The sequence below is a fragment of the Pan troglodytes genome, chromosome 10 (assembly GCF_028858775.2).
Source record: "Pan troglodytes isolate AG18354 chromosome 10, NHGRI_mPanTro3-v2.0_pri, whole genome shotgun sequence".
In the NCBI taxonomy this organism is placed as follows: Eukaryota; Metazoa; Chordata; class Mammalia; order Primates; family Hominidae; genus Pan; species Pan troglodytes.
In genome coordinates, this window is record NC_072408.2 from 129,062,370 (window position 1) to 129,086,089 (window position 23,720).

The 23,720-nt window shown below is 44.6% G+C and overlaps 1 protein-coding gene across 5 annotated transcripts in view; it reads right to left on the bottom strand.

The window, feature by feature from the left end:
- Nucleotides 1–4,624: 4,624 nt before the first annotated feature.
- VPS33A (VPS33A core subunit of CORVET and HOPS complexes) overlaps nucleotides 4,625–23,720 on the bottom strand; it is a 34,715-nt gene continuing 15,619 nt past the window's right edge. For 3 of the 5 annotated variants that reach the window (XM_009426454.5, XM_016922620.4, XM_063784813.1), the window contains 8 exons: nucleotides 22,716–22,890; nucleotides 17,415–17,608; nucleotides 15,209–15,335; nucleotides 12,710–12,777; nucleotides 11,421–11,558; nucleotides 8,858–8,995; nucleotides 5,879–6,047; nucleotides 4,625–5,506 (listed from right to left, as the gene is read on the bottom strand). In XM_009426454.5, coding sequence (XP_009424729.1) covers nucleotides 5,325–5,506; nucleotides 5,879–6,047; nucleotides 8,858–8,995; nucleotides 11,421–11,558; nucleotides 12,710–12,777; nucleotides 15,209–15,335; nucleotides 17,415–17,608; nucleotides 22,716–22,890 — 1,191 coding nt within the window. In that variant the 3' untranslated portion in view covers nucleotides 4,625–5,324. 5 annotated transcript variants of the gene reach the window in all.

Genomic DNA, 23,720 nt, shown 5'->3' on the forward strand with positions numbered 1-23,720 from the left:
CACTCAAGCTGCAGCCCCAGCTGCGGCCCTGGCTGGAAGGGGAAGGGGAGAGAGACCCATTTGGGCAGGAGGAAGGCACAGGCCCAAACCTGCTCTTCTGTGAGTCCCCTGGCCCCAAGGCTTGCCAGCAGCAGAGCTGGAGGATCTTTGCTTTGTGGTCCGGCATGCTTGCCTTCTGGCCAGCTGGGACTGCAGGGTGCCAGGTGGTGGGTGGGCATCAATCCGATCCTGCGCTCACCGCCCCCCCCCACCGTGCTCTGTGCAACTGCCCAAGCCCTGCTAACTTCCACCAGAGACGACATCAGACAGTAAGAACCCCACACCAGCTCATCAGACAGTAGGAACCCTACAACACCTCCAATGCTGCTTTGCCCAGCCACTCCCCACAGTGTCAGGCACTGGCTTCCTTCTCTCCCCACCTCACTTACTTGGCAAAGTTTCCACGACTCTTCCACCCTGAAGCTCCGCGGTTCTGTCTGCTCTGGTGCCCAAAGGTAGCTTGTGTGTATTCTGCGATCTCGGCAGAACTGAGATTTTCAAGCAGCGGCACTCAACAACTAGGTGTGGTCTAGAGACCAATTACAACCTCCGCGTGGTCCCCGAGCTCTCAGGGAGCTGCGCACAGGCGTTCCCAGCCCAGGCGGGGCGCTGGCAACCCTGCCCGCCCTCCGCCTGTGTCGCCACCACAGCCCACAGGGCTCAGATGTGGTTTCACAGACCCAGATGGGCTGAGCAGGCGGCACACTAGTGGGTATTTCAAGCCCCTTCTTGTTTTTTTCTGAACATTGTAAGGGGTTATGGGGTTATAGTGCCAACAGTTTCGTTTCTAACAAACACATTGAGAGCAGTCCCATCTCCTCCGAGTCTGGGCACCAGAAGAACCACTGGACAGTGTTCACTTGCGACCGCCCAACTACTAAAGCAAAAGCTGTTGTCTTAAAAAACATGCAAGTGCAAGCATGCACGGGTGTGAGAACCAAGCTTAAGTGACCGAGATCTCCTGAGTGCTTGATTCCGATTTACAAAGAGTTTTGCAGCTTACAGACTCATTATACAGATACTTTCCCAATGTGACACTTCCAATTTCACCTCCTCACAATGTGAGGCAAAAGGAGCCAGTGAGGATTTCTGCAAAGAACAGACACTTTCCCAGATGCAACAACAAAGGAAACGAAAGCATAAACTATGCTGCTTCTGATTATTTTGCTCGTTGCCGTAGTTTTTAGTTCAAGACTGTTTTCTGACCTTTGAAAAGAGCAGGCAGTGTGGACATCAACCCTTTTATCAACATCATCATCCAGAAGCAAATGGCTCCTTAATTTAATCAGGATCTCTTATTATCAAATTATTGCCTTGGCCACAGTGAGGCTGAAAACAGGAGCAGAACATTATCAAGCTGCTCAGGAAGCCAGTGAGTAGTAATTACTCCCCCAGAGAACTGGTCATCTTCCGTGTCCTACCTAGTGGCAACGGAGTACAGCTGAGATTTATACCCTCCTCCACACCAAAATAATGGATGAAACAGACAGGCTATTAAAAATAGGCCTGATTCTGTTCCCTTTTAACTCTCACATCCTTCAAATGGATGTCTCCAGGCAGTTAAGTGTTCTAGCCTTTGCGGCCCCTTGTTACCGCCTGATTTTGGGTGTTTTACAGCAACGGAGGAACTTAAGCAAAGAAACACTATGTGGCTTGAAATTCACACTAATCCATTTAGAAATAAAAGAATCTGAGAAATTTTAAATAACTGCCTTTTTCTTCTGTTGTCTGACAAAAAAGGTATCCTCTATTTTCTATAGGATGTCATCATTAAACCACGACTGAATATATCACACTCTACAATAAATTCAGTCTAAAGAAGATCATCTATGTGATGTCTGCATTTTTTTGCCTCACCATCTTCATCATAGTCCCTCTTACTGTCTGCTTTAGACATCCAGTTCATTTTGATATTTTAAAAAGAGTATTTCAGCTGGTGTGGTGACTCACACCCATAATCCCAACATTTTGTGGGGCTGAGGCAGGAGGGCTGCTTAAAGCTAGGAGTTCGAGACCATCCTAGCCAACAGAAAATTAAAAAGATAATAAATTTAATGAAAAAGAAAAAAAGAATTATTTCTCTGGAGGCCAGGAGTTTAAGCAACATAGACCCTGTCTCTAAAAGGAAGAAAAAAAAATCGCTGGGTGTGGTGGTGCTTTGCTATAGTCCCAGCTACTCGTGAGACTGAGGCAGGAGGACTGCTTGAGCCCAGAAGTTCAAGGCTGCGGTGAGCTATGATTGTGCCACTGCACTCCAGCCTGGGCAACAGAATAAGACCTCATCTCAAAAAAATAATTTCTTCTTGAATTAAACTCTGCTCAATACAAACACTTCCTCCTGGTGACAGGCTGGTCTTTAGTGTACAACTGAGAACAAGACCGACCAACACATCATGCTTAATCATAATCCATTTGCAGTGAGGGCAGATCTGAATCGAATAGAACTCACAATGAGACTGTCCCAGTTTTCTCTGAGAATTAAATGTGCTGTTTTAAATCATCCCTCTTTCAACCATTACTCTTTTGCTCCACAATTAACAAAATACTTAATTCTCTGTTGGTTAGAATTCAACACTGTATAGCAAGACACAAAACAGTGTCTGTGTAGACTTCTTTATTAAGGGGGCTGCTGGTGTAGAACTGTCTACCCAACTAGACAGAAGTCCAGACATGATGTAAACAATCCACTCTCCCCAACAATAAATGTACCGTTCACATATCCTTTCTCAGTAAGGGCATACTCTTTTGAGACAAAGACTGCTTCAAGTATTAAATGAACTTACACAAAGGCGAATAATATGTAATTATCTACCATTTCTATTTGCATACAAATGAAGCAATTGAAGTTTTTCAGTCTTCTGCTGAATGCATTTTTAGGAGCTGCCCTAACTATGCTCTGAGCAAGCAAGTATATAGAGTCTTGGGTGAGTGCAGACACATGAGACTACAACTGAGTATCTGTTCCCAGGACAGAATCCCCAGCCAGGGAGACTTGACCAGACTTGAATTGAGCCCCAGGAACCAAAAAATGGAGGGGCAGGGTGGATTTCATTCTCTAAAGCAGCTGATGACTGCCTGAGGTGGAAGGTATAAACTAATCTCCCTGGGATATAACAAGTATTTAAAAAAGGATTTTCTACAATGAAAATGGTTTTCTTTAAGACATTTCCAAATACTGAATATCAAGGCCAAATTAATTCCATGAGAAACTAATCTTTCAATTATTCTCTCTGCCACCCTTCATTCTTTCATTAAAGATTTTTTAAAAAGTATACAGAATTTCTCTTTCATTAATAATATTTACCGTGCCCATCAGAACTCCACTAATGGGCCAGGCATGGTGGTTGACACCTGTAATCCCAGCACTTTGGGAGGCCGAGGTGGGCCAATCGCCTGAGGTCAGGAGTTTGAGACCAGCCTGGCCAATATGGTGAAACCCCATCTCTACTAAAAATACAAAAATTAGCCAGGTGTGGTGGTGCACATCTGTAATCCCAGCTACTCAGGAGGCTGAGGCATGAGAATCGTCTGAACCCGGGGAGTGGAGGTTGCAGTGAGCTGACATCGCACCACTGCACTCCAGTCTGAAAAGAGCATGAGACTCTGTCTCAAACAAACAAAAACAAAACAAAAAAAAACCTCCACTAATGAAAAAGGTGGGGAAAAACAATGTGTGGTTACTAATCAACAACCAAAATCACACCTGGCTGGGACCCAGCAAAGCAGGGGACCAGCTAGTTTTGCTGGAGGCTTGGGCAAGGGCAGCAAAACCGCCAACCTGACTTGGTGCCCTTGGTGCCCTTGGTGCCTTAACTCCTCCAGAAGCTAAGATGGAGGAGCAGAGGGGCAGAGAACACACGGATTTTCAACTTCTCCTCCAACACCCCTGCCCCCCACCACAGCCTGACAGTCTCCTGCAGGAGTAGCAGCAGCTGTGGCTGCTGGTCTCCAAGATCATCAAGAGATACACCTGGAGAAGGCTGAGGTCACCAGAGAGGGGGCTGAAACAGTGTTTTCAGCTGAGTATGGAGTGGCCACAGACTGCTAGAAAAGTACACCTGGCAGTTACCATGGAAACGAAGTGGCCAGATGCTGAAGAAGCAAGAGTTGCCCCTGCTCACTGTGGGACCAGTTGGATGTTGGGCCCTTGATGGACAGAAGAGAAAACGGAAACCTCAATGGAGGCACCCACCACTGCTGTGTCTGGAGTTAACGTGTGTGCTAAGAAACTGTCTTTGAATTACTTCAAAGGCTGAATTCTCAGAAGGTTGCTCCCCAATTATCACATTCTTCCATGTCAAAAGCCCCTGATAAGTATGGAACCTAAAGAGATGTAGCTGATCACATAGAGCATAAACTTTGTTTCTGCGCAAGAAGCTCCCCTAAACCTCTTGCTTTGTAAGAAGTAGAAGGAAGCAAACTTGCCTTAGTGATCAATTGCGACAGTGACTGATGACCCTAAATATAATCTCCCACACTCTGCAGGAAAAAGAAATCTCAACTCAGTGATAAAATGATCTCCAGCTCCCAACACTTAACCACTGTCCTAGGCCTGATGCGCCTTGAAGAAATACAGCACTGGGGATTAGAGGATGAACTTTCTCTTTTTATTTTCAGTTTCACCTCCTCAGTCTCAGCTTTCTTATTTTAAGAGCTGGCCCCGTTTGTCTGGCTGAATGGATTATCTACCCCCACCATCCTTAATGTATTTCCAGAGGTCTCTAATGAAGACCCTGAGCTTAGAAAACTCAAAACCAGTGCTGCTTTTACTCAGGTTGATTTTCTTCTATTCTTCTTTCTTCAGCAGATTAGGGGCCAGGCACGGTGGCTCAGGCCTGTAATCCCAGCACTGTGGGAGGCCAAGGCAGGTGGATCACCTGAGGTCAGGAGTTTGAGACCAGCCTGGCCAACATGGTGAAACACCATGGCTACTAAAAATACAAAAATTAGCCGGGTGTGGTGGTGCATGCCTGTAGTCCCAGCTACTCAGGAGGCTGAGGCAGGAGAATTGCTTGAACCTAGGAGGTGGAGGTTGCAGTGAGGTGAGACCGTGCCACTGCACTCTAGTCTGGGTGACAGAGCAAGACTCCGTCTCAAAGGAAAAAAAAAAAAAGGAATACAAAAGAGACGGAGAAAGCAGTAAACAGTAGTATAATTTAAGAAGCTGACCCCAGAATATATTCTGTATTCCCATGTTTCTTCTATGGGGTTTTACTTCCTTTCAGCAACTTCTTCAAAGAGGCAGTTTATTCTGCAGTACACTTGTTAAGTCTCCTCTGAACATCCTAGAAAGGTTTTTCCATCAGAGCCTCTATCCAACTGGTTCCATTCATTAGTTTAGTGGTGGCAATGACATATTCTGTACCTCCATCTTCCAACTGGGAGAGAAATCGCAGGGCAGCAATTTCAGCGAAGGTTACGCCCCCAAGGAAAAATATCAGAGTCACTCGGTTTTCTCCCGGTTGACCTAAAATTTAAACATTTCAGAATTAAAAACTATTTATTATTAATGCTTCTCTTCCCACCTCTTCAAACATTTTATCATTCATAAGAATAAACAAGTGCCTTCATCCAGACAGTTCATCTGAAACCTAAGAATACTGATTTTGATCTCAACATTTTTTTTTAACTTCTGAGATTCTCAACACAGAAGTTGAAAGCTGCTACCCCTCAGGGAATAATCCGATTCGAGTTCTTACTATATACATTAGCAACGAACAAAAGAGGTGTATTTAATTCTGACTCCTAAGTGCTTTACTATTTTACAAAGCAACTGTACAATACCTGAAAAGCACACTAACAGTACATAATTATCTGTAGATGCTGGACTGGGACTTACGTTTCTTCTGCAGTCCTGTGGGCAGTGGCTGCCGCTCCTCAAAGTGGGGCCCTGGGAGGATGCGGAGGACCTCCTCGATGCTCCGCCAGCCAGGCCGGGAAAGCAGCTGGGCCAGCCGCACACTGAGCGGGGCATACCCACTGTACACATACGATATGTCCGTGGGGTTCTGTGAGATAATTAAAGAACAAAAACCCTATAGATACAGAGACTTAGAGCTACCTGACTGTGGCCTTTTGGGTAATCCAAAATTATTTGATTTGGATTTAAAGATATACAACCCCCATCCCTGCCATGCCTTGTTCTAATCCACCCTAGCTGGGCTCAATTTTTAGCAGCCAGAGCTTCAATTTTGACTGAAATCTTGAAAAGCCACTCAAAGCAGCTCTAGGTACAGAAGATGAAGAATTATTTGGTTTGGCATGAAACTTTTTTTTTTTTTGAGACAGAGTCTGGCTCTGTCACCCAGGCTGGAGTGCAGTGGCATAATTTCAGCTCACTGCAACCTCCGCCTCCCGAGTTCAAGCAATTCTCCTGCCTCAGGCTCCCAAAGAGCTGGGATGACAGGTGTGCACCACCACTCCTGGCTCATTGTTGTATTTTTAGTAGAGACAGGGTTTCACCATGTTGGCCAGGCTGGTCTTGAATTTCTGACCTCAGGTGATCCACCTGCCTCGGCCTCCCAAAGTGTTGGGATTACAGGCCTGAGCCACCGCGTCCGGCCAGCGTGAAACATATTGGGGGGAACTGGGCACTCCCTAGCTGAGCAATGATGTGCAATAACCTTTGAACTTAGCAATTCTACTTTTAGGCATTAATCCTACAGAGCTGCTTGCAGAACAAAAGATAATAGACCAAAGTATAAACGTATCAACTGCAACACTGCATGTAATAGTAAAGACTGGAAACAACTGCATTTCTATCAATAGCAATCTGTTAAATCATTAAATAAGGTATAGCCTCAAAACCACTATGTAGCAATTTAGAAAAATTAAAAAGAAGGGGAAGATCACAGAAGACCCTTCAAGATCCTTTGTTAAGTGGTGGGTGGGTCCAGAGTCAGAAAGGTCAGAACAGTGAAGACAGCTGAACTAATATGTACATGATAGACTCTAGACATTAAGGGTCTCTATTTTCCCACTGGGAAAAAATCATTTAATTTTGCTCCTGACAGAGGAGACTGTCTAGTTATGAGCTTTTGTCGCAAGAGGCGGCCTAATAAAGTTCCTTATGAAAAACCAAAAAAGACTGAAATTTAGAAACATTAGAATAAGTAATAAATGTAAAGCAAAGTGCACCCCACTTTGGAGACCAACAGTAGAGAATATGCACTCTTTATGTAAAAATGTATATGCACAGAATCTTTCTGGAAGGATAGATAAAAAACTGGCCACAGTGGCTGCCTCTGAGGGGAAACTGTGGAAGGAAACTCACTTGGCCCTGATGGCCCTGCTTTTGCATAGCTTTTTTTCCCCCTTTTTCTTTTTCTTTTTGAGATAGGGTCTCATTCTGTCGCCCATGCTGGAGTGCAGCGGTGCAATCTCAGCTCACTGTAGCCTCAACCTCCCAGGCTCAGCCTCCTGGGAGGCTCCCACCTCAGCCTCCTGAGTACAGTAGCTGGGCCTACAGGTGCATGCTCCACCATGCCCTGATCACTTTTGTATTTTTTAGTAGAGACAGGGTTTCACCATGTTGGCCAGGCTGGTCTTGAACTCCTGACCTCAAGTGATCCTCCTGCCTTGGCCTCCCAAAGTGCTGGAATTACAGGTGTGAGCCACCGCGCCTGGCCATGGCTGGCTTGTTTATGAGTGCTGGACATCTCCACTGACTCCTCTAGACACTCTCCACCCTTCTCCGCAATGTTCTATGCCCGGAGACGGACCTGTGCGTCCCACACCAACACACTCCAATGCCTTCTCTTTGGGTCTGACCAAGACAAAGCACCAGAGTGAACTGGAGAGTGGGCAGCAGTGTGAGGACGACGTTGTCACTGGCCAGCTTCCTCTGCTGGAGGTTGACCATACCCTCAGCCAGAGGCCCCTCACCCCTTACCTCACCAGATGGCCTCACCACAGCTCTTCTCTCCAGGTTCTAAGACAAGTTTCTAGAACACTCCCCTCTCCTTGCCCTTCAGGCCGTGGCTGGCAAGGGCTCCCCACCGCACTGCCTCTCCACTCTTCCCACATCTTTATTTATTTGAGACAGAGTCTTACTGTGTAGCCCAGGCTGGAGTGCAGTGGCACAAACATGGTTCACTGCAACCGCCTCCTGGGCTCAGTGATCCTCTAACCACAGCCCCTCGGACTAAAGGCTCATACCACCATTGGCCATTTTTTTTTTGTAGAGACAGGGTTTTGCCATGTTGCCCAGGCTGGTCTCGAACTCCTGGACTCAGGCGATCTGACGCTTCAGCCTCCCAATATACTGGGATTCCAAGAATGAGCCACCGAGCTTGCCCCATAACTTTTTTTTTTTTGAGACAGAGTCTTGCTCTGTCGCCCAGGCTGGAGTGCAATGGCATGATCTGAGCTCACTACAATCTCCGCCTCCCAGGTTCAAGCAATTCTCCTGCCTCAGCCCCCCAAGTAGATGGGATTACAGGCACGCAACACAATGCTGGGCTAATTTTTGTATTTTTAGTAGAGATGGGGTTTCCCATGTTAGTCAGGCTGTTCTCAAACTCCTGAGCTCAAGTGATCTGCCCGCCTCGGCCTCCCAAAGTGCTGGGATTATAGGTGTGAGCCACCGCGCCCAGCCCACATCTTTATTAAACTCTCCAGAAACTCCCCAGTTTAAGAGCATTCTCTGTGTCCTTCTAGGATTCTGATGGATACAATACATGCATACATTACTTTTTCAAAAACATTAGAAAATTGTTCTTAGAAAGCAAGGCAGATGTGTAGGTTCAGAAGCATGTGTTGTCACCTGGACGATCTAACCAGTCCCTAAGCTGAGACGAGGTGGAGAAGTATGGCTTACTTGCTCGTTAACATCATCCATCCAGAGGCGTAATGTTTTCCGTATAGTTGGGTAATTGTTTCTGCCCCCTGTCTGCGGTTTCAGCAGGCCGGCCTTCTCCAGGTTGTGTAAGGTCAATATGTGCTCATAGCCGTACGTCTGCAAGGGAAGTCATTTGGCCTTGATGTCAGATCAGGAAAAGGATTTCTGCAATTTTCAAAGAAGGGCACTTCCAACAAATCAATTTGGCTTGTACTGCAGGACATGTTACCAAAGTCCAGCAATGTTAGTGGATGGGCACAGAGGACAGGGTGGAGGGATGAAACTTGTCCTAAAACTGCTTGCCTGTTACTATTAATTCAGCTCACTGTTTCAAAGAGAAATTTAAAATTTTTACTTTAAAGTCAGAATTTATGGACCCAATCTAAGCAAGCATCAAATAAATGATAGTATATTTTTATAAGGGATATAATTAGCTCTAAAAAAGAGTAAGGCATATGTATACATCCTGATAAGAAAGGTCTCCAGAATATATTAAAAAAACAATAACATGTAGAGTAGGACATTATTTCTATTTTTAAAAAGTAGCCAAGGTCTGGGCATGCTGGCTCACACCTGTAATCCCAGTACTTTGGGAGGCCGAGGTGGGCAAATCACTTGAAGTCAGGAGTTTGAGACCAGCCTGGCCAACATGGTGAAACCCTGTCTCTACTAAAAATAAGAAAATTAGCTGGGCCTGGTGGCAGGTACCTGTAATCCCAGCTACTCGGGAGGCTGAGGCAGGAGAATCGCTTGAACCCAGGAGGTTACAGTGAGCCAAGATTGTGCCACTGCACTCCACTCTGGGCAACAGGGTGAGATACTGTCTCAAAAAATAAATAAATTTTAAAAAGTAGCCAACACTTATGAAATACTTTCTATGAGCTGGCCACTGTTCTGGTCTAAGCACTTACATACATTAACTCAGTCATCCCGGCTCTAACCCCATGACGTAGGTATCATTACCTTCATTTTACAGAGATGTTTAAATAACCTGCCTAAAGTCACACAGCTAGTGAAGAGCAGAGCTGAAACCTGGATCCAGCCAGTCTTGCTCTGAAGTCTGTGTATGGAAACATTCTGTCTAAATGCAAAGAATGGAGTTTGGAAGGAAGCAAATCAGACTGCTGACACTGGTCACATCTGGGGAGGGAAACTGGGGTATGAGCAAGGTACAGGGGACGTTCACATTTTGCTCTGTGTACTTCTGCATTATTTGACTCTTACACAAGGATACATAACTTAAAAAAAGACAAAAACAAAAAATTAATGAGCACTCAATTTTAATAAAAATGTACTTAACTGTCACTGGTAACAGCAAATAAATACTACCTGAGTCATTTTCAAACAAAGGGGAGACTTTTCAAAAACAAGAGTGGCCTTTTCCTTATTATAAGTAACACAGGCTTAATTTAAGTAAACCTGCTAAGCAACTGTCATCAGAAATTTGCAGAAAGTTCTTTTCCTCCATGGTATAATTGCGGAGTTAAGAACATGGGCGCTACACTCAAATTGCCTGGTTTACCACTGGCTGTGCCACTTACCAGCCAGGTAACCTTGGGTGAGTTACCTAAACTAGTCTGTGCCTCAGTTTTTCATCCATAAAACTGGGACGATAGTAGTCTCTAACTCACAAGGCTGTTGTGAATATTTGTTGTTGTTGTTATGGTAACTACAGTTAACAAGGAAGTATTGTGAAGATGAAACAAATGAATGCACATAAAGTTTTTCCAATAGATCCTAGCACATAGTAAATGCTCAATAAATGTTACCTATTATTATTATTTTTTACTTTTTGTAAAAAAGCTATGTTGCCTAGGCTGGTTTTGGACTCCTGGGCTCAAGCAATCCTCCTAACTCAGCCTCCTGGGTAGCTGGGACTGCAGACACAGCCACAATGCCTGGTAAATTTTTGTATTTTTTTTGTAGAGACAGGGTCTTGCTATGTTGCCAGGCTGGTCTTGGCCTCCAGCGATCCTCCTGCCTCAGCCCCACAAAATATTGAGATAACAGAGGTGAGCCACTGTGCCCAGCCTGTTAGCTATTATTATCACACAAATACAATAAACAGTGATGGCTACCAAGACCAATTCCTCTAGGTGTTAAAAAATTTATACAACAGTCGTTACAAGATACCAAAATGGCAGCTTTGTATTTTTTATTTTTTTTAATTTTACATTTTTTATTATTATTTTTTGAGACAGAGTCTCACTCTGTTGCCCAGGCTGGAGTGCAGGGGCATGATCTTGACACACTGTAACCTCCGCCTCCTGCGTTCAAGCGATTCTCCTGCCTGATCCTCTCAAATAGCTGGGACTACAGGTGCATGCTACCATGCCTGGCTAATTTTTGTATTTTTAGTAGAGATGGGGGTTTCACCCTGTTGGCCAGGCTGGTCTCAAACTCCTAACCTCAAGTGATCCACCTGCTTCGGCCTCCCAAAGTGCTGGAATTACAGGCGTAAGCCACTGTGCGCGGCCCATGAAGTATTTTTTAAAAAGATGCTGTCCCCCTTGGCAAATTAATAATTTAAAAATATACTCACCTGGAGAATCTCTCTTTTGTAATAATCCAAAACTTTTTGTTTGAGCCCACTATTACACACGGATTGGAGGCAAACTAGTCTTAACACCTTGATCAACGAGTGCTTTTGGGCGATACAATCCTCAATGTAATTGTTGACCTGGAAATAAAGTAGCATACATATACATATACATTTACATATACATACACACACACACACACACACACACACACACACACTACATGGTTTAGGAACTTAACTTGATGTTTATTATTATTTTTCAAAGTCCAATAAAGGAGATATGTGGGAAAATGAGTTATTTTTCCACAGTCCCTAACCCTTCCCTGAAATAGCTCTGCTAGCCCCAGCCACATACACACCCTGGCCACCACACACACACACACACACACACACACACACACACACCCCACACACACATACATACATACACACACACACCCACACACCCCAGTGATCAGGCCAAGTCACTGGAGCCCAAGGCTGCTGAGAATACAATTGGTCACTCCATATGCCTGTCTGGACACATCTGTCTCTAAGGTCACGCTTCTGAGAGGCTACCAGATGCCTACTCCATTTCAAGAGTATCAACAACTAATCTAGCAAAAAGTATCAGTAATTGTTTTATGTTAGGAATTTTCATAAAGTGAATAATTTAAAATTTGTTAATAGAGCTATTTAAAGGAGTTATATAAGAAACCCTTTCAAAAGAGCAAATACCTTAATTTATCTAATACAGTCTTAAAAAGATTTGATTTTAGGGGCCAGGTCTCATGTTGCCATGTATGGCAGAAAGTGTCTTGCACAGAATAATGTTAAATATCTGTTACTTGATAAAATCTACACTTGCACATTTTGCATTTGCTCTTAAAAATATTTAAGTGGCCGGGCGCAGTGACTCACGCCTGTAATCCCAACACTTTGGGAGGCCAAGGTGGGCGGATCACAAGGTCGGAGATCGAGACCATCCTGGCTAACATGGTGAAACCCCGTCTCTATTAAAAATACAAAAAATTAGCCAGGTGTGGTGGTGAGCGCCTGTAGTCCCAGCTACTCGGGAGGCTGAGGCAGGAGAATGGCGTCAACCCGGGAGGCGGAGCTTGCAGTGAGCAGAGATGGCGCCACTGCACTCCAGCCTGGGCAACAGAGCGAGCTGGGCGACACAGTGAGACTCCGTCTCAAAAAAAAAAAAAAGGCAAGGCATGGGAATCAAAGCAATTGGTTTTCTGGCTATAATCTGAGGTTTAATAAGCTTTCAATTACTTGTTAAAGAGGTTTTTTTGTCCACATACCTTATCAGTGTCTATTCCAGACATAAACTCCTGTTCCACGGTTAATTTATCAAAAAAGTCTTCAGAAGCTAAAATGAAATTAGCAAATTTGCAACTTAGAAATTAAATGTTAATTTACTTGAGTGGCATGCTTTTATACACAGAGCACGATTCAGAAACTAGACATGTGGCTGGGCACGGTGGCTCACACCTGTAATCTCAGCACTGTAGGGGGCCGAGGTGGGTGGATCACTTCAGGCCAGGAGTTCAAGACCAGCCTGACCAACATGGCCAAACCCCATCTCTACCAAAAACACAAAAATTAGCTGGGTATGGTGGCACACACCTGTAGTCCCAGCTACTCGGGAGGCTAAGGCACAAGAATCACTTGAGGCGGGGAGGCGGAGGTTACAGTGAGCCAAGATCACACCATTGCTCTCCAGCCTGGGCAACAGAGCGAGACTCTGTCTCAAAAGAAAAGAAACCAGACATCATGCAAAAAAAGCAAGCAAGCAATAAGTTCAAGTCATCACCTGAAGAAAATCTTTTAGGAAACATGGAAAATGCTAGGCCTCTGCACTCCTAAGTTACACTAGATATAGTCGACAAGTGCACTCTTTTGTATCCTTAGGATTTCAGTACAGACCCCAGAATGAGCGTCAGTATGAACGAAAGCTAATTTCTCAAGAACATTTCATTTTCATCATTAGGTTCAACCCAATTTCAACTGGTTTCCACTCCTATGAACAGGGAAACAAAGGACTGATTTTCCGATAACTGTGATTTACTTAAGATTCAAAGTATACTTCATAAAACAATCTCCTACTCAGCTTTTACAGCCCTGTGTTGTAACAAACAAACTTATGTCTGCTTTAATAGATGTCTTCTGAGCTCTTTCAAAATACTCAACATATACTCTTTGTACCAATTCTGCACAGAATATTCAAGGGAAGAACATGCGCCAATAAGTAATCCTTCAAAAAAGGAAAAAAGCTGCTGGCCGCGGTGGCTCATGCCTGTAATCCCAGCACTTTGGGAGCCAAGGCAGGCGGATCACCTGAGGTTGGGAGTTTGAGACCAGCCTGACCAACATGGTGAAACACCATCTCTAGTAAAAATAGAAAATAAGCCAGGCGTGGTGGCAAGTACCTGTAATCCCAGCTACTTGGGAGGCTGAGGCAGGAGAATCACTTGAACCCGGGAGGCAGAGGTTGCGGTGAGCCAAGATTGTGCCATTGCACTGCAGCCTGGGCAACAAGAGTGAAACTCCGTCTCAAAAAAAAAAAAAGAAAAAAAGCTAGACTAAAAAAATTAACCATCTCAGATTATGATGGCAAACTTATGGATAATTTTTTTCTCTTATCTACATTCCAAATATTTTTCATATAAATGATAATGAAAAAATTTGAGTTAAAAAATGGACCCTTCCTCTCTTTCCCTTTTTCTTTCTTTCGTTATTTCGAGATGGAGTCCTGCTCTGTCGCCCAGGCCGGAGTGCAGTGGTGCAATCTTGGCTCACTGCAACCTCTGCCTCCCGGTTTAAGCACTTCTCCTGCTTCAGTCTCCTGAGTAGCTGGGATTACAGGTGCCCGCCACCACACCTGGCTAATTTTTGTATTTTTAGTACAGATGGTGTTCCACTATGTTGGCCAGGCTGGTCTCGAATGCCTGACCTCAGGCGATCCACCTGCCTCGGCCTCCCAAAGTGGTGGGATTACAGACATGAGCCACCGCGCCCAGGCTTTTTTTTTTTTTAATGGAGTCTCGCTCACCCAGGCTGGAGTGCAGTGGCGTGATTTCAGCTCACTGTAACCTTTGCCTCCAGGGTTCACGTGATTCTCATGCCTCAACCTCCTGAGTAGCTGTAACTACAGGCATGTGCCACCATGCCCAGCTAATTTTTGTATTTTTAGTAGAGACAGGGTTTTGCCATGTTGCCCAGGCTGGTCTTCAATTCCTGGACTCAAGTGATCTGCCTGCCTCAGCCTCCCAAAGTGCTGGGGTTACAGATGTGAGCCATCATGCCTGGCCAACAAATGGAACATTCTTTTTGTTTTGTTTTTCGAGATGGAGTCTCACTCTGTCACCCAGGCTGGAGTGCAGTGGCGTGATCTCGGCTCACTGCAACCTCCGCCTTCCAGGTTCAAGCAATTCTCCTGCCTCAGCCTCCCAGGTAGCTGGGACTACAGATGCATACCACTGTGCCTGGCTAATTTTTGTATTTGTAGTAGACATGGGGTTTCATCATGTTGGCCAGGCCGGTCTCAAACTCCTGACCTCAAGTGATCTGCCCGTCTTGGCCTCCCGAAGTGCTGGGATTACAGGCATGAGCCACCATGCCCCGCCTGGAATATTCTTAACTATTAACATATGTATACTTCATTAACACTGAGAAGAACACGTGGTATTAAGACAGAGCTGACTCTCCCGAAGAGGCATTGTGGTGTTGATGACCTAGGTGTCAAACGTTGTATGTGCAAGTAGCCCCAGACTGAAACAATCATTACAAAGGATACTCACTAGTGACATCTTTGATCAATTCTGCAATTGAGGTATGGTTTGCAAGCGAGCCCCTTGCTGCCTGCATGTGGGGCAACTGGGAAACAAACTGCTTGATCTCCCCCACGGTCTTAGCATTGTGTCTTTCCTGAAATAAACAAGAGAGCAGTGCCTCAAGCAGGGAAGATAGTTTATTTATTTTATTTTTTTGAGAAGGACTCTCGCTTTGTTGCCCACGCTGGAGTGCAGTGGCGCAATCTCGGCTCACTGCAACCTCCGCCTCCCAGGTTCAAGTGATTCTCATGCCTCAGCCTCCCGAGTAGCTGGGATTACAGGTGCCCACCACCATGCCCAAACTAATTTTTGTATTTTTAGTAGAGACAGGGTTTCACCATATTGGTCAGGCTGGTCTCGAACTCCTGACCTCAGGTGATCCACCCACCTTGGCCTCCCAAAGTGTTAGGATTACAGGCATGAGCCACCGCGCCCGGCCGATATTTTAAGTGCTTTGTTTTTTGTATTGTTCAGAGGATGTTTCATTTATATTAATGAGAAAGGAAGAATGGAATACAAATAAATCAGGGCAAACACAGCTCTTAACATTACATAAAAAAACAGAAAAGAAAAGTATATATATCACTGAAATAATAGAGGTCATGGTGCTTGTCTCCTGAATTAGCACTTCTTTAGAGAAGCAAATGCCTCAGAGTCTGTCTTCCAATGTACCAGCTTAAACACTGTGTCAGTATTTTGTGGACATCTGAGTATTGGTGAAAGATAGTATTATATAAACCATACAAATTTCTGAGTAAAAAACTAAGACAAAAAATTATGTTTAGAGGGTACCATAAAGAGGAAAAGTTTCCTGTGTAACAGAACAAAATCCATTTTTTCTGTTGACCCTCAGTCTTTTATTTGATGTTGAGACAGGGTCTCTGTCGCCCAGGCTGGAGTGCAGTGGTGTCATCACAGCTCACTGCAGCCTCCACCTCCTAGGCTCCTACCTCAGCCTCCCAAAGAGCTGGGATTACAGGCACATGCCACTGCCCAGCTAGTTAAAAAAAAAAAAAGTTTTGTAGAGACAGTGTCTTGCTGTGTTGCCCAGGCTGGTCTAGGACTTCTGGGCTCAAGCGATCCTGCCTCAGCCTCCGACAGTGCTGGGATGACAGGCGTGAGCCACTGTGCCTGGCCTGAACCTTAGTCTTGAGTATAGTCTATGAACAAAGCGAACATAGCTTGGTGATGATAATATTTTTTGGCAAAATTTAATAACTTAAACCAAAAGTAACTTCAGAAATATGAAAATCAATTAATGAACATAATTCCTGAGAAAGATAAAATCTGGAATTACATGGCCTAGTTCCAAGCCAGCCTGGGCAACGCAGGAAGTCCCCATCTCTACAGAAAAAAAAACAACAAAAAACTCTGCCAGGCATGATGGCATGTGCCTGTGGTCCCAGCTACTTGGGAGGCTGAGGTGGGAGGGTTGCTTGAGCCTGGGAGGTAGCAGCTCCAGTAAGCCATGATTGTACCACTACATCCATCCTGGGAGACAAAGCGAGACCCTGTCAAAAAAAAATCTAGAACTACATACTTAGTGAAAAATTCATTTTCAAAAACTTCCCATTAATGTTCCAAAGTCTAAATATTCAGACTTCATGATCTTGTTGAATTCCCATGTTTCAAAAAGGAGCCTGAGCAAGAATAAACTAGTGAACGGGCAAGAGGAGGCAGGAAGGTGATAATGAAGCCACCAATTTCAAAGCTCGGGGTTGCTGGGGATTTCAGTCTCATTATCACCTGCCACACGTGCTGACTTCCCCTGCCGCAGTCACATTGGCTAAACTTGAGTTTTCAGCATGAACCACAAGTTCTATTATAGAGGATTCTTTATTTGTAGTACAGATGGCTTCCTCTTAGGCAAGGTAGGAAATAATTTAAAAGACGATAAAGCAAATGTTTATGATGGAAGTCTGTAAACTGCACACACTTGCGCCTCCACCTACCCTCCATACAAAAAGAACTTTACGCAACGCGGGTCTGAGAAAGTTTAAAATGAAAGAAAACCTCGGATCTTCCAATACTGAATCTGCAGTTACTGAAGATGAGAAAAGTTGCATTGAAGCCTGGTTTAATGGCTACATATTTTTGGAGCTCTTATTGCCCTCAGGGGTGGGCATCTACCTGAGGCCTAGAGTTGCAGAATGACACCCAAAACTTGCCTCACCTCGAATGCTGCAGAGATGATCTTTGCTTTCTTGCTGAGCACAGAGCCCACCGCGTTGAAGTTCTTATCTCGGATCTCAGCATAGAGCTCCTCTGCAGAATTCAGCTGCAGCTTCTTTGCTTCCGTGGGGAGGTCCTTACCACCATCGCCCTGTTTCTTAGGTGCAAATTTCTCTGGAGGTAATTTCACATAACCTGAGCAGCAGTGGAAGGGAATAAGCACCTGTGTGCAATGACTGGAAGAACCAATCCGGTAACCAAGCACAAAACAGAATTTCCGACTCAGGAGAAAATGGAAGAGGGCAAACGACACATAGCTCTGAGCTTTTGATTTTCCATGATCAAAGTACAGGAAGTAGTGACTCTAATACTGATACCACAGTTCTCATTATCTTTGGGGCACCTATATAAACCACATGCAGCAATGTCCACTTCCTAAACTTATTCAGGGATTAGGTCACTTTTCCACTCAGAAAACTTTCAAGGATCTCCCCATTGACTTTTAGTATTTTTTCAAATTGTAGATCATGTTCCATTAGTGGATCATGAAATCAAGCTGGTGGGTTGCAAGTAGCATCTTAAAACCAAAACCAAATGAAACCAAAACAAAACAACAGTACCAAAAACAGCACAGAGTAGAAAATACAAAAGCTTATCACACGCTGTTAGAGAAGCTAGTGGTGGCTTCGTTTTATTTTTTTTTTAAATAAAACTTTTGTTTCAGTTTAACATGCACACGCATACATGTGTGTATATACTGGCTCATGATATAAAATACATTTCTTACTGTGGGTTGGAATCCAAAATAGTTTAAAAGCCATCCTAGAACAAGAATTAGAAACTACGGTCTGAGGACCAAACTCTGTTCACGTTCTGTTTTTTTTTTTTTTTTTTTTTTTGAGACGGAGTTTCACTCTTGTCACCCAGGCTGGAGTGCAATGGCACGATCTCGGCTCACTGCAACCTCCACCTCCTGGGTTCAAATGATTCTCCTGCCTCAGCCTCCTGAGTAGCTCGGATTATAGGCACCCACCACCATGCCCAGCTGATTTTCTTGTATTTTTAGTAGAGACAGGGTTTCACCATATTGGCCAGGCTGGTCTTGAACTCTTGTCTTCAGGTGAGCCACCCTCCTGGGCCTCCCAAAGTGCTGGATTACAGGTGTGAGCCACCACGTCCAGCCCACTTTCTGTTTTTGCAAATAAAGTTTTATTGGCACATGGCCACAGCTATTCTTTTTGTATTGTCTATGGCTACTTTCACATTACAATGACAGAGACAAGGAGGTTCCTCTGTATGACCTGCACTTTGTAACAAGCAAAAGCCTAAAATACTTACTATCTGGGTCTTTATAGAAAAAGCTGTACACCCTGATCTAGAATAAGCTTCCAAATTCCTTAGCATGGTATCCACTTCCTCTGCGAAGTAGCCTTAATCTCCTTCTCCCTACTCTGCTCCTGCCAAGCCAAGTGAGTCCCTATTTTCCTGGAACACCCCACATGTGCTCATGAACTACAGATGGCATGAAGCTGGTGTAACTCTGCAGTAAAGCAATTTGGCAACATGTACCAAGTGCCTTTCACCCCAAAAATCCTGCATCAGGGAATCCAGGGAAAGAAAATAATCTGATATATGAAAAAAATCTTATGTAGGCTGGGCACGGTGGCTCACGCCTGTAATCCCAGCACTTTGAGAGGCTTAGGTGGGAGGATCTCTCTCTCTCTCTTATTTTATTTATTTATTTATTTATTTAAGAGGGAGTCTCGCTCTCTCGCCCAGGCTGGAGTGCAGTGGCGTGATCTCAGCTCACTACAACCTCCACCTCCCGGGTTCAAGCGATTCTCCTGCCTCAGCCTCCTGAGTAGCTAGGATTACAGGCGCCCGCCACCACACCCAACTAATTTTTGTACTTTTAGTAGAGACGGGTTTCACCATGTTGGCCAGGCTGGTCTCGAACTCCTGACCTCAGATGATCCGCCCACCTCAACCTCCCAAAGTGCTGGGATTACAGACATGAGCCACTGTGTCCAGCCACTTTTTTGTTTTTTAATTGAGACAGAGTCTCAGTCTGTCACCCAGACTGGAGTGCAGTGGCACGATCTCGGCTCACTGCAACCTCCACCTCCCAGGTTCAAGCAATTCTCCTGTCTCAGCCTCCCAAGTAGCTGGGATTATAGCCACCCGCCACCATACCTGGCTAATTTTTTTTTGTATTTAGTAGAAATGGGGTTTCACCATGTTGGTCAGGCTGGTCTCGATCTCCTGACCTCAGGTGATTGGCCCGCCTTGGCCTCCCACAGTGCTAGGATTACAGGCATAAGCCACCATGCCTGGCCTATACTGTGGATTTTAATGTAACGATTACAGTATGCATACACTAGGAAAATGCTCATTAGCATACCAAATCAAAACTCAGGTTTGAAACTATTTGTACAACCTGATTCCATTTTTTGTTAACTACAATAAACTACACAAGGGGAAAAAAAGACTAGGAAATAATACCACAATATTAACAGTGGTTGTCCCAAGGTTTGGGGCCACAGGGCTGTGGGGTAAGGTTGGAGGATAATAACGGATCTATGTTTTCTTCTATTTTTCCAATTTTTTTCCTAATCAATGTTTGACTTACATTACGAAAAAACTTGCTACAAGGAGGCTGGGAATTTATACATATTTTTTCTCTTCTTGGAAAATCCCTTCCCACATACCTCCCACCTCTCCTATACAGCTGTCCCTGGGCCAACTCCCAGGCCGCCTCTCCCCCCACCATTCGCCATCCTGAACTTCAGAGCTCTTCTTTCATGCCTTCCTGGGTGCTACATGCTCTGGGACCACCCTGTTTCTTTGATTTCCACCCACAACCCAGCATAGGGCTCTCCTGAAATAAATTCCTCTGTCAATAAATAGAGTTTTAAAAAGTATTAAAGGTGCCATTTTTTTGACAAACAATAAGACTTTTTACAATCTTATCACTAAAGACCTTCCATACGTGTGGAAATGCCTCCTCATGTCTCTCTCTCCGTCACCCACGTCATTCATTCATCCATTCTTGTGGTAAATTGCACATAATATAAAAATTACTACTTTGTTTTACAGTGAATGATCCAGTAGCATTTAGTACATATACAACATGGTAGGACCACAGCCAGTATCTAGTTCCACACTTTTTTATCCCAAAGGGAAACCCTGTAGCCAATAAGTGGTGACTCCCCATCCCCTTCCTGTAGTCCTGGCAACCACGAGTCCGTTTCCCTCTGAATTGCAGGCCCTTCCTCTCTTCCTTCCTTTCTTTCTTTTTAAATATTAAAAAAAATTTTCACCTATTTTATTATTTTTTTGAGACAAAGTCTCACTCTGTCACCCGGGCTGGAGTGCAGCCGTGCGATCTTGGCTCACTGCAAGCTCCACCTCCTAAGTTCAAGCGATTCTCGTGCCTCAGCCTCCTGAGTAGCTGGTACTACAGGCATGCGCCACCAAATCCAGCTGTGTGTGTGTGTGTGTGTGTGTGTGTGTGTGTATTTTTAGTAGTGATGGGGTTTCACCACGTTGGTCAGCCTGGTCTCAAACTTCTGATCTCACGTGATCTGCCTGCCTTGGCCTCCCAAAGTGCTGGGGTTACAGGAGTGAGCCACCGCGCCTGGCCTCATCTTTCTTACACATCCCTCTCCTCAGGCCTTCCCTTGGCTCCCTGTGACTCCATTCAGGATGGCAAAAGAGGCCGGGGACTATGCAGACGAGGGAAGAAGGCCAGGCTGAGACAGGTGTAGGGGTCTGTGGTGAGGCAGAGAGCTCTAGAGACACTGGGTCCTGGCCACCAGTGGGAGCGTGGCCTCTTGCCAGTGCTTCCAATATTTTTCGTCATGGCCTAATTCAGGATTATTACTTAAAATGTATCACATTTTAAAGCTGACAGAAATAAATATCATGTGGGCCAAAACCAGCCAAACCAAACATGCTTGTGATCTACCTAATCACCCACCAAGGCCAGGCACTAACCAGCCATCCACATCTTCCATAGAGTGGCCTCGACCTTCTGTACCAGCCGTTTTTCTAAAATATTTCTCCGCCATGCACTCCACTCAACCACGTTGCTTGGCTCGTCATGACTCTGTGTATGATGCCGACTGCCCCTGCCCCAGGATCTCCATCTAAACTCTCCGCGTCTTTCCAAACCAGCACAAACGCCACTGCTTCTGCCGCCTTCGTCAACTACTGCCAGCTGCAAGGATGTGTGTGTCGCAAATGCCAGTGCCCTCTGTGGGAGACCCTTGGCCTCTGCTCACAAGGGACAAGGACCGGCCTGGGCACTAAAATTCTGGCCAACTCTTGTGTCACTGACAACTGCAATTTGCTCAGATGTCACTGAATCCTAGTGTCTGAAAGTCAGAGGTCAGTATTTTTATTGTTTCAAGGGTTCTCTGATTTCTATGTAAAGGAAGCAGCTTTCTAAAAACTGACCCTTTGGAGGCATGGTCTGATTATTCCACCTCCAGTTATTTCCAGTTTTTACGGTATTCTTAGTTATTTTTTATAAATATATTATAAATATAGTTTGGAATACACATACATATGCAGACACATATATAACAACCTCTAATTGAAATAGGCATGGCTATGCAGTTTTTCATGTTTCACATTTATTATTTTGATGGTTCCAAATATTTTCTTTTTTTTTGAGACAGTCTCACTCTGTCGCCAGGCTGGAGTGCAGTGGCGCTCTCTCGGCTCACTGCAACCTCCTCCTCCCGGGTTCAAGCAATTCCTCCATATCAGCCTCCCAAGTAGCTGGGGCTACAGGCACGCGCCACCACACTCAGCTAATTTTTTGTATTTTTAGTAGAGACGGGGATCTCACCATGTTTGCCAGACTCGTCTTGAACACCTGACCTCAAGTGATCTGCCCGCCTTGGCTTCCCAAAGAGCTGGGATTACAAGTGTGAGCCACCACACCCAGGTGGTTCCATAATATTTCATAATGTACTCAACCACTGAGATTGTTTGGAAAATTCTGGTAAGAAAATGGAAATCGAAATTCTTATGCAAACCCCACCGATCCTCTTTTTTGGAATGATTCCTCAAGGCACATTCTTAGGCTTTGGGTTTTCTTTGGCCAAGGGTTAGAAAAGTTTTATGTGTTGCTAAATTGCTTACAAAAAGGTCTGTATTAATCTACACTCTGAATCATTAAAATTGGATCTCTGACTTTAAATTATGCTTAAGTGTGCAATATACAAACAGTAGCCTCCACAAAGGATATTCTTCTCATATTACCTATTAGTGAAAACAGATGTCACGTACTTACTGTTCTGAATGCCATAAATTTCATCAATCAGTCCTTCATATGTCAGCTGAGTGGCAAGAGGTGTTAATAAATCCACATTCCGATCAAGCAACAAGAGATTATCAAAAACAGGAAATATTGAATTCTGGCTTCCTGTAAACTCTCTCTTCATCCTGATCATCATATTGGCCACTTGCTGGAAACAAAACATTGGATGAGGTGGGGCCCCCCTGGGAACGAGCAGATTTTAAAATTTGTCTAAAACCAGAAAGACAATCAAAAAAGTAAAAAAGGAGAAAAACTGGAAGAGTGCATTGCTTAGAAATAAGCAGCTCTAGAAAAGCACCTTGCTGTTGGCACCCATCCCGACACTTGCACCAAGGCAGCTGCCATTTGCCAATGAGGCATAAAATCAGGTCAGTCTATTCTTGTGATTCGCAGTAGTTATGTTCTATGAAGTCACTGCAAACACTAAATTAGCGAAGATGGAACCACTGTTCCTAGGAGAAACGCAGACTTAGGTTCCTGGGAGCCTCTGGTCTCAACGTTTCTGTCAATTGATCAATACGTAACCCAGTTTTATATGTGTTTCTGCTTAAAGATGCCTGACTTAACATAATTGTTGATCACTCACACTGAACTGACAGCCAGCAGCTCTGTGACTCGTGCCTGAACGAAGCATCTCTAACACACATAATGTCTCCGCCAGGCACACCACAGCCTTCTTGTGCACAAGACACCCGACTGCACCTCAGTCCTACATTTGCAGGCCATTTTAAACAGTGAAATCACCAAAAAAAGTACACACGTGTGGAAAATATGACAGTGAGACTGTGAAAAGTACACTTGTTTGCAGTCTGAGAGCTGAAATGGGAAGGTGGAGTGTCAGCTGCCTCAGTTGGGAACATGCGCAGTGGTTACTCAAACTGTCACCACTGTGCACGCCGACAAAAGCACCATGAGTACTGACTTGGAGGGTTATAAGTGCATTTTAATCAGTAGGCAAATTCATGAGTACAGTATTCA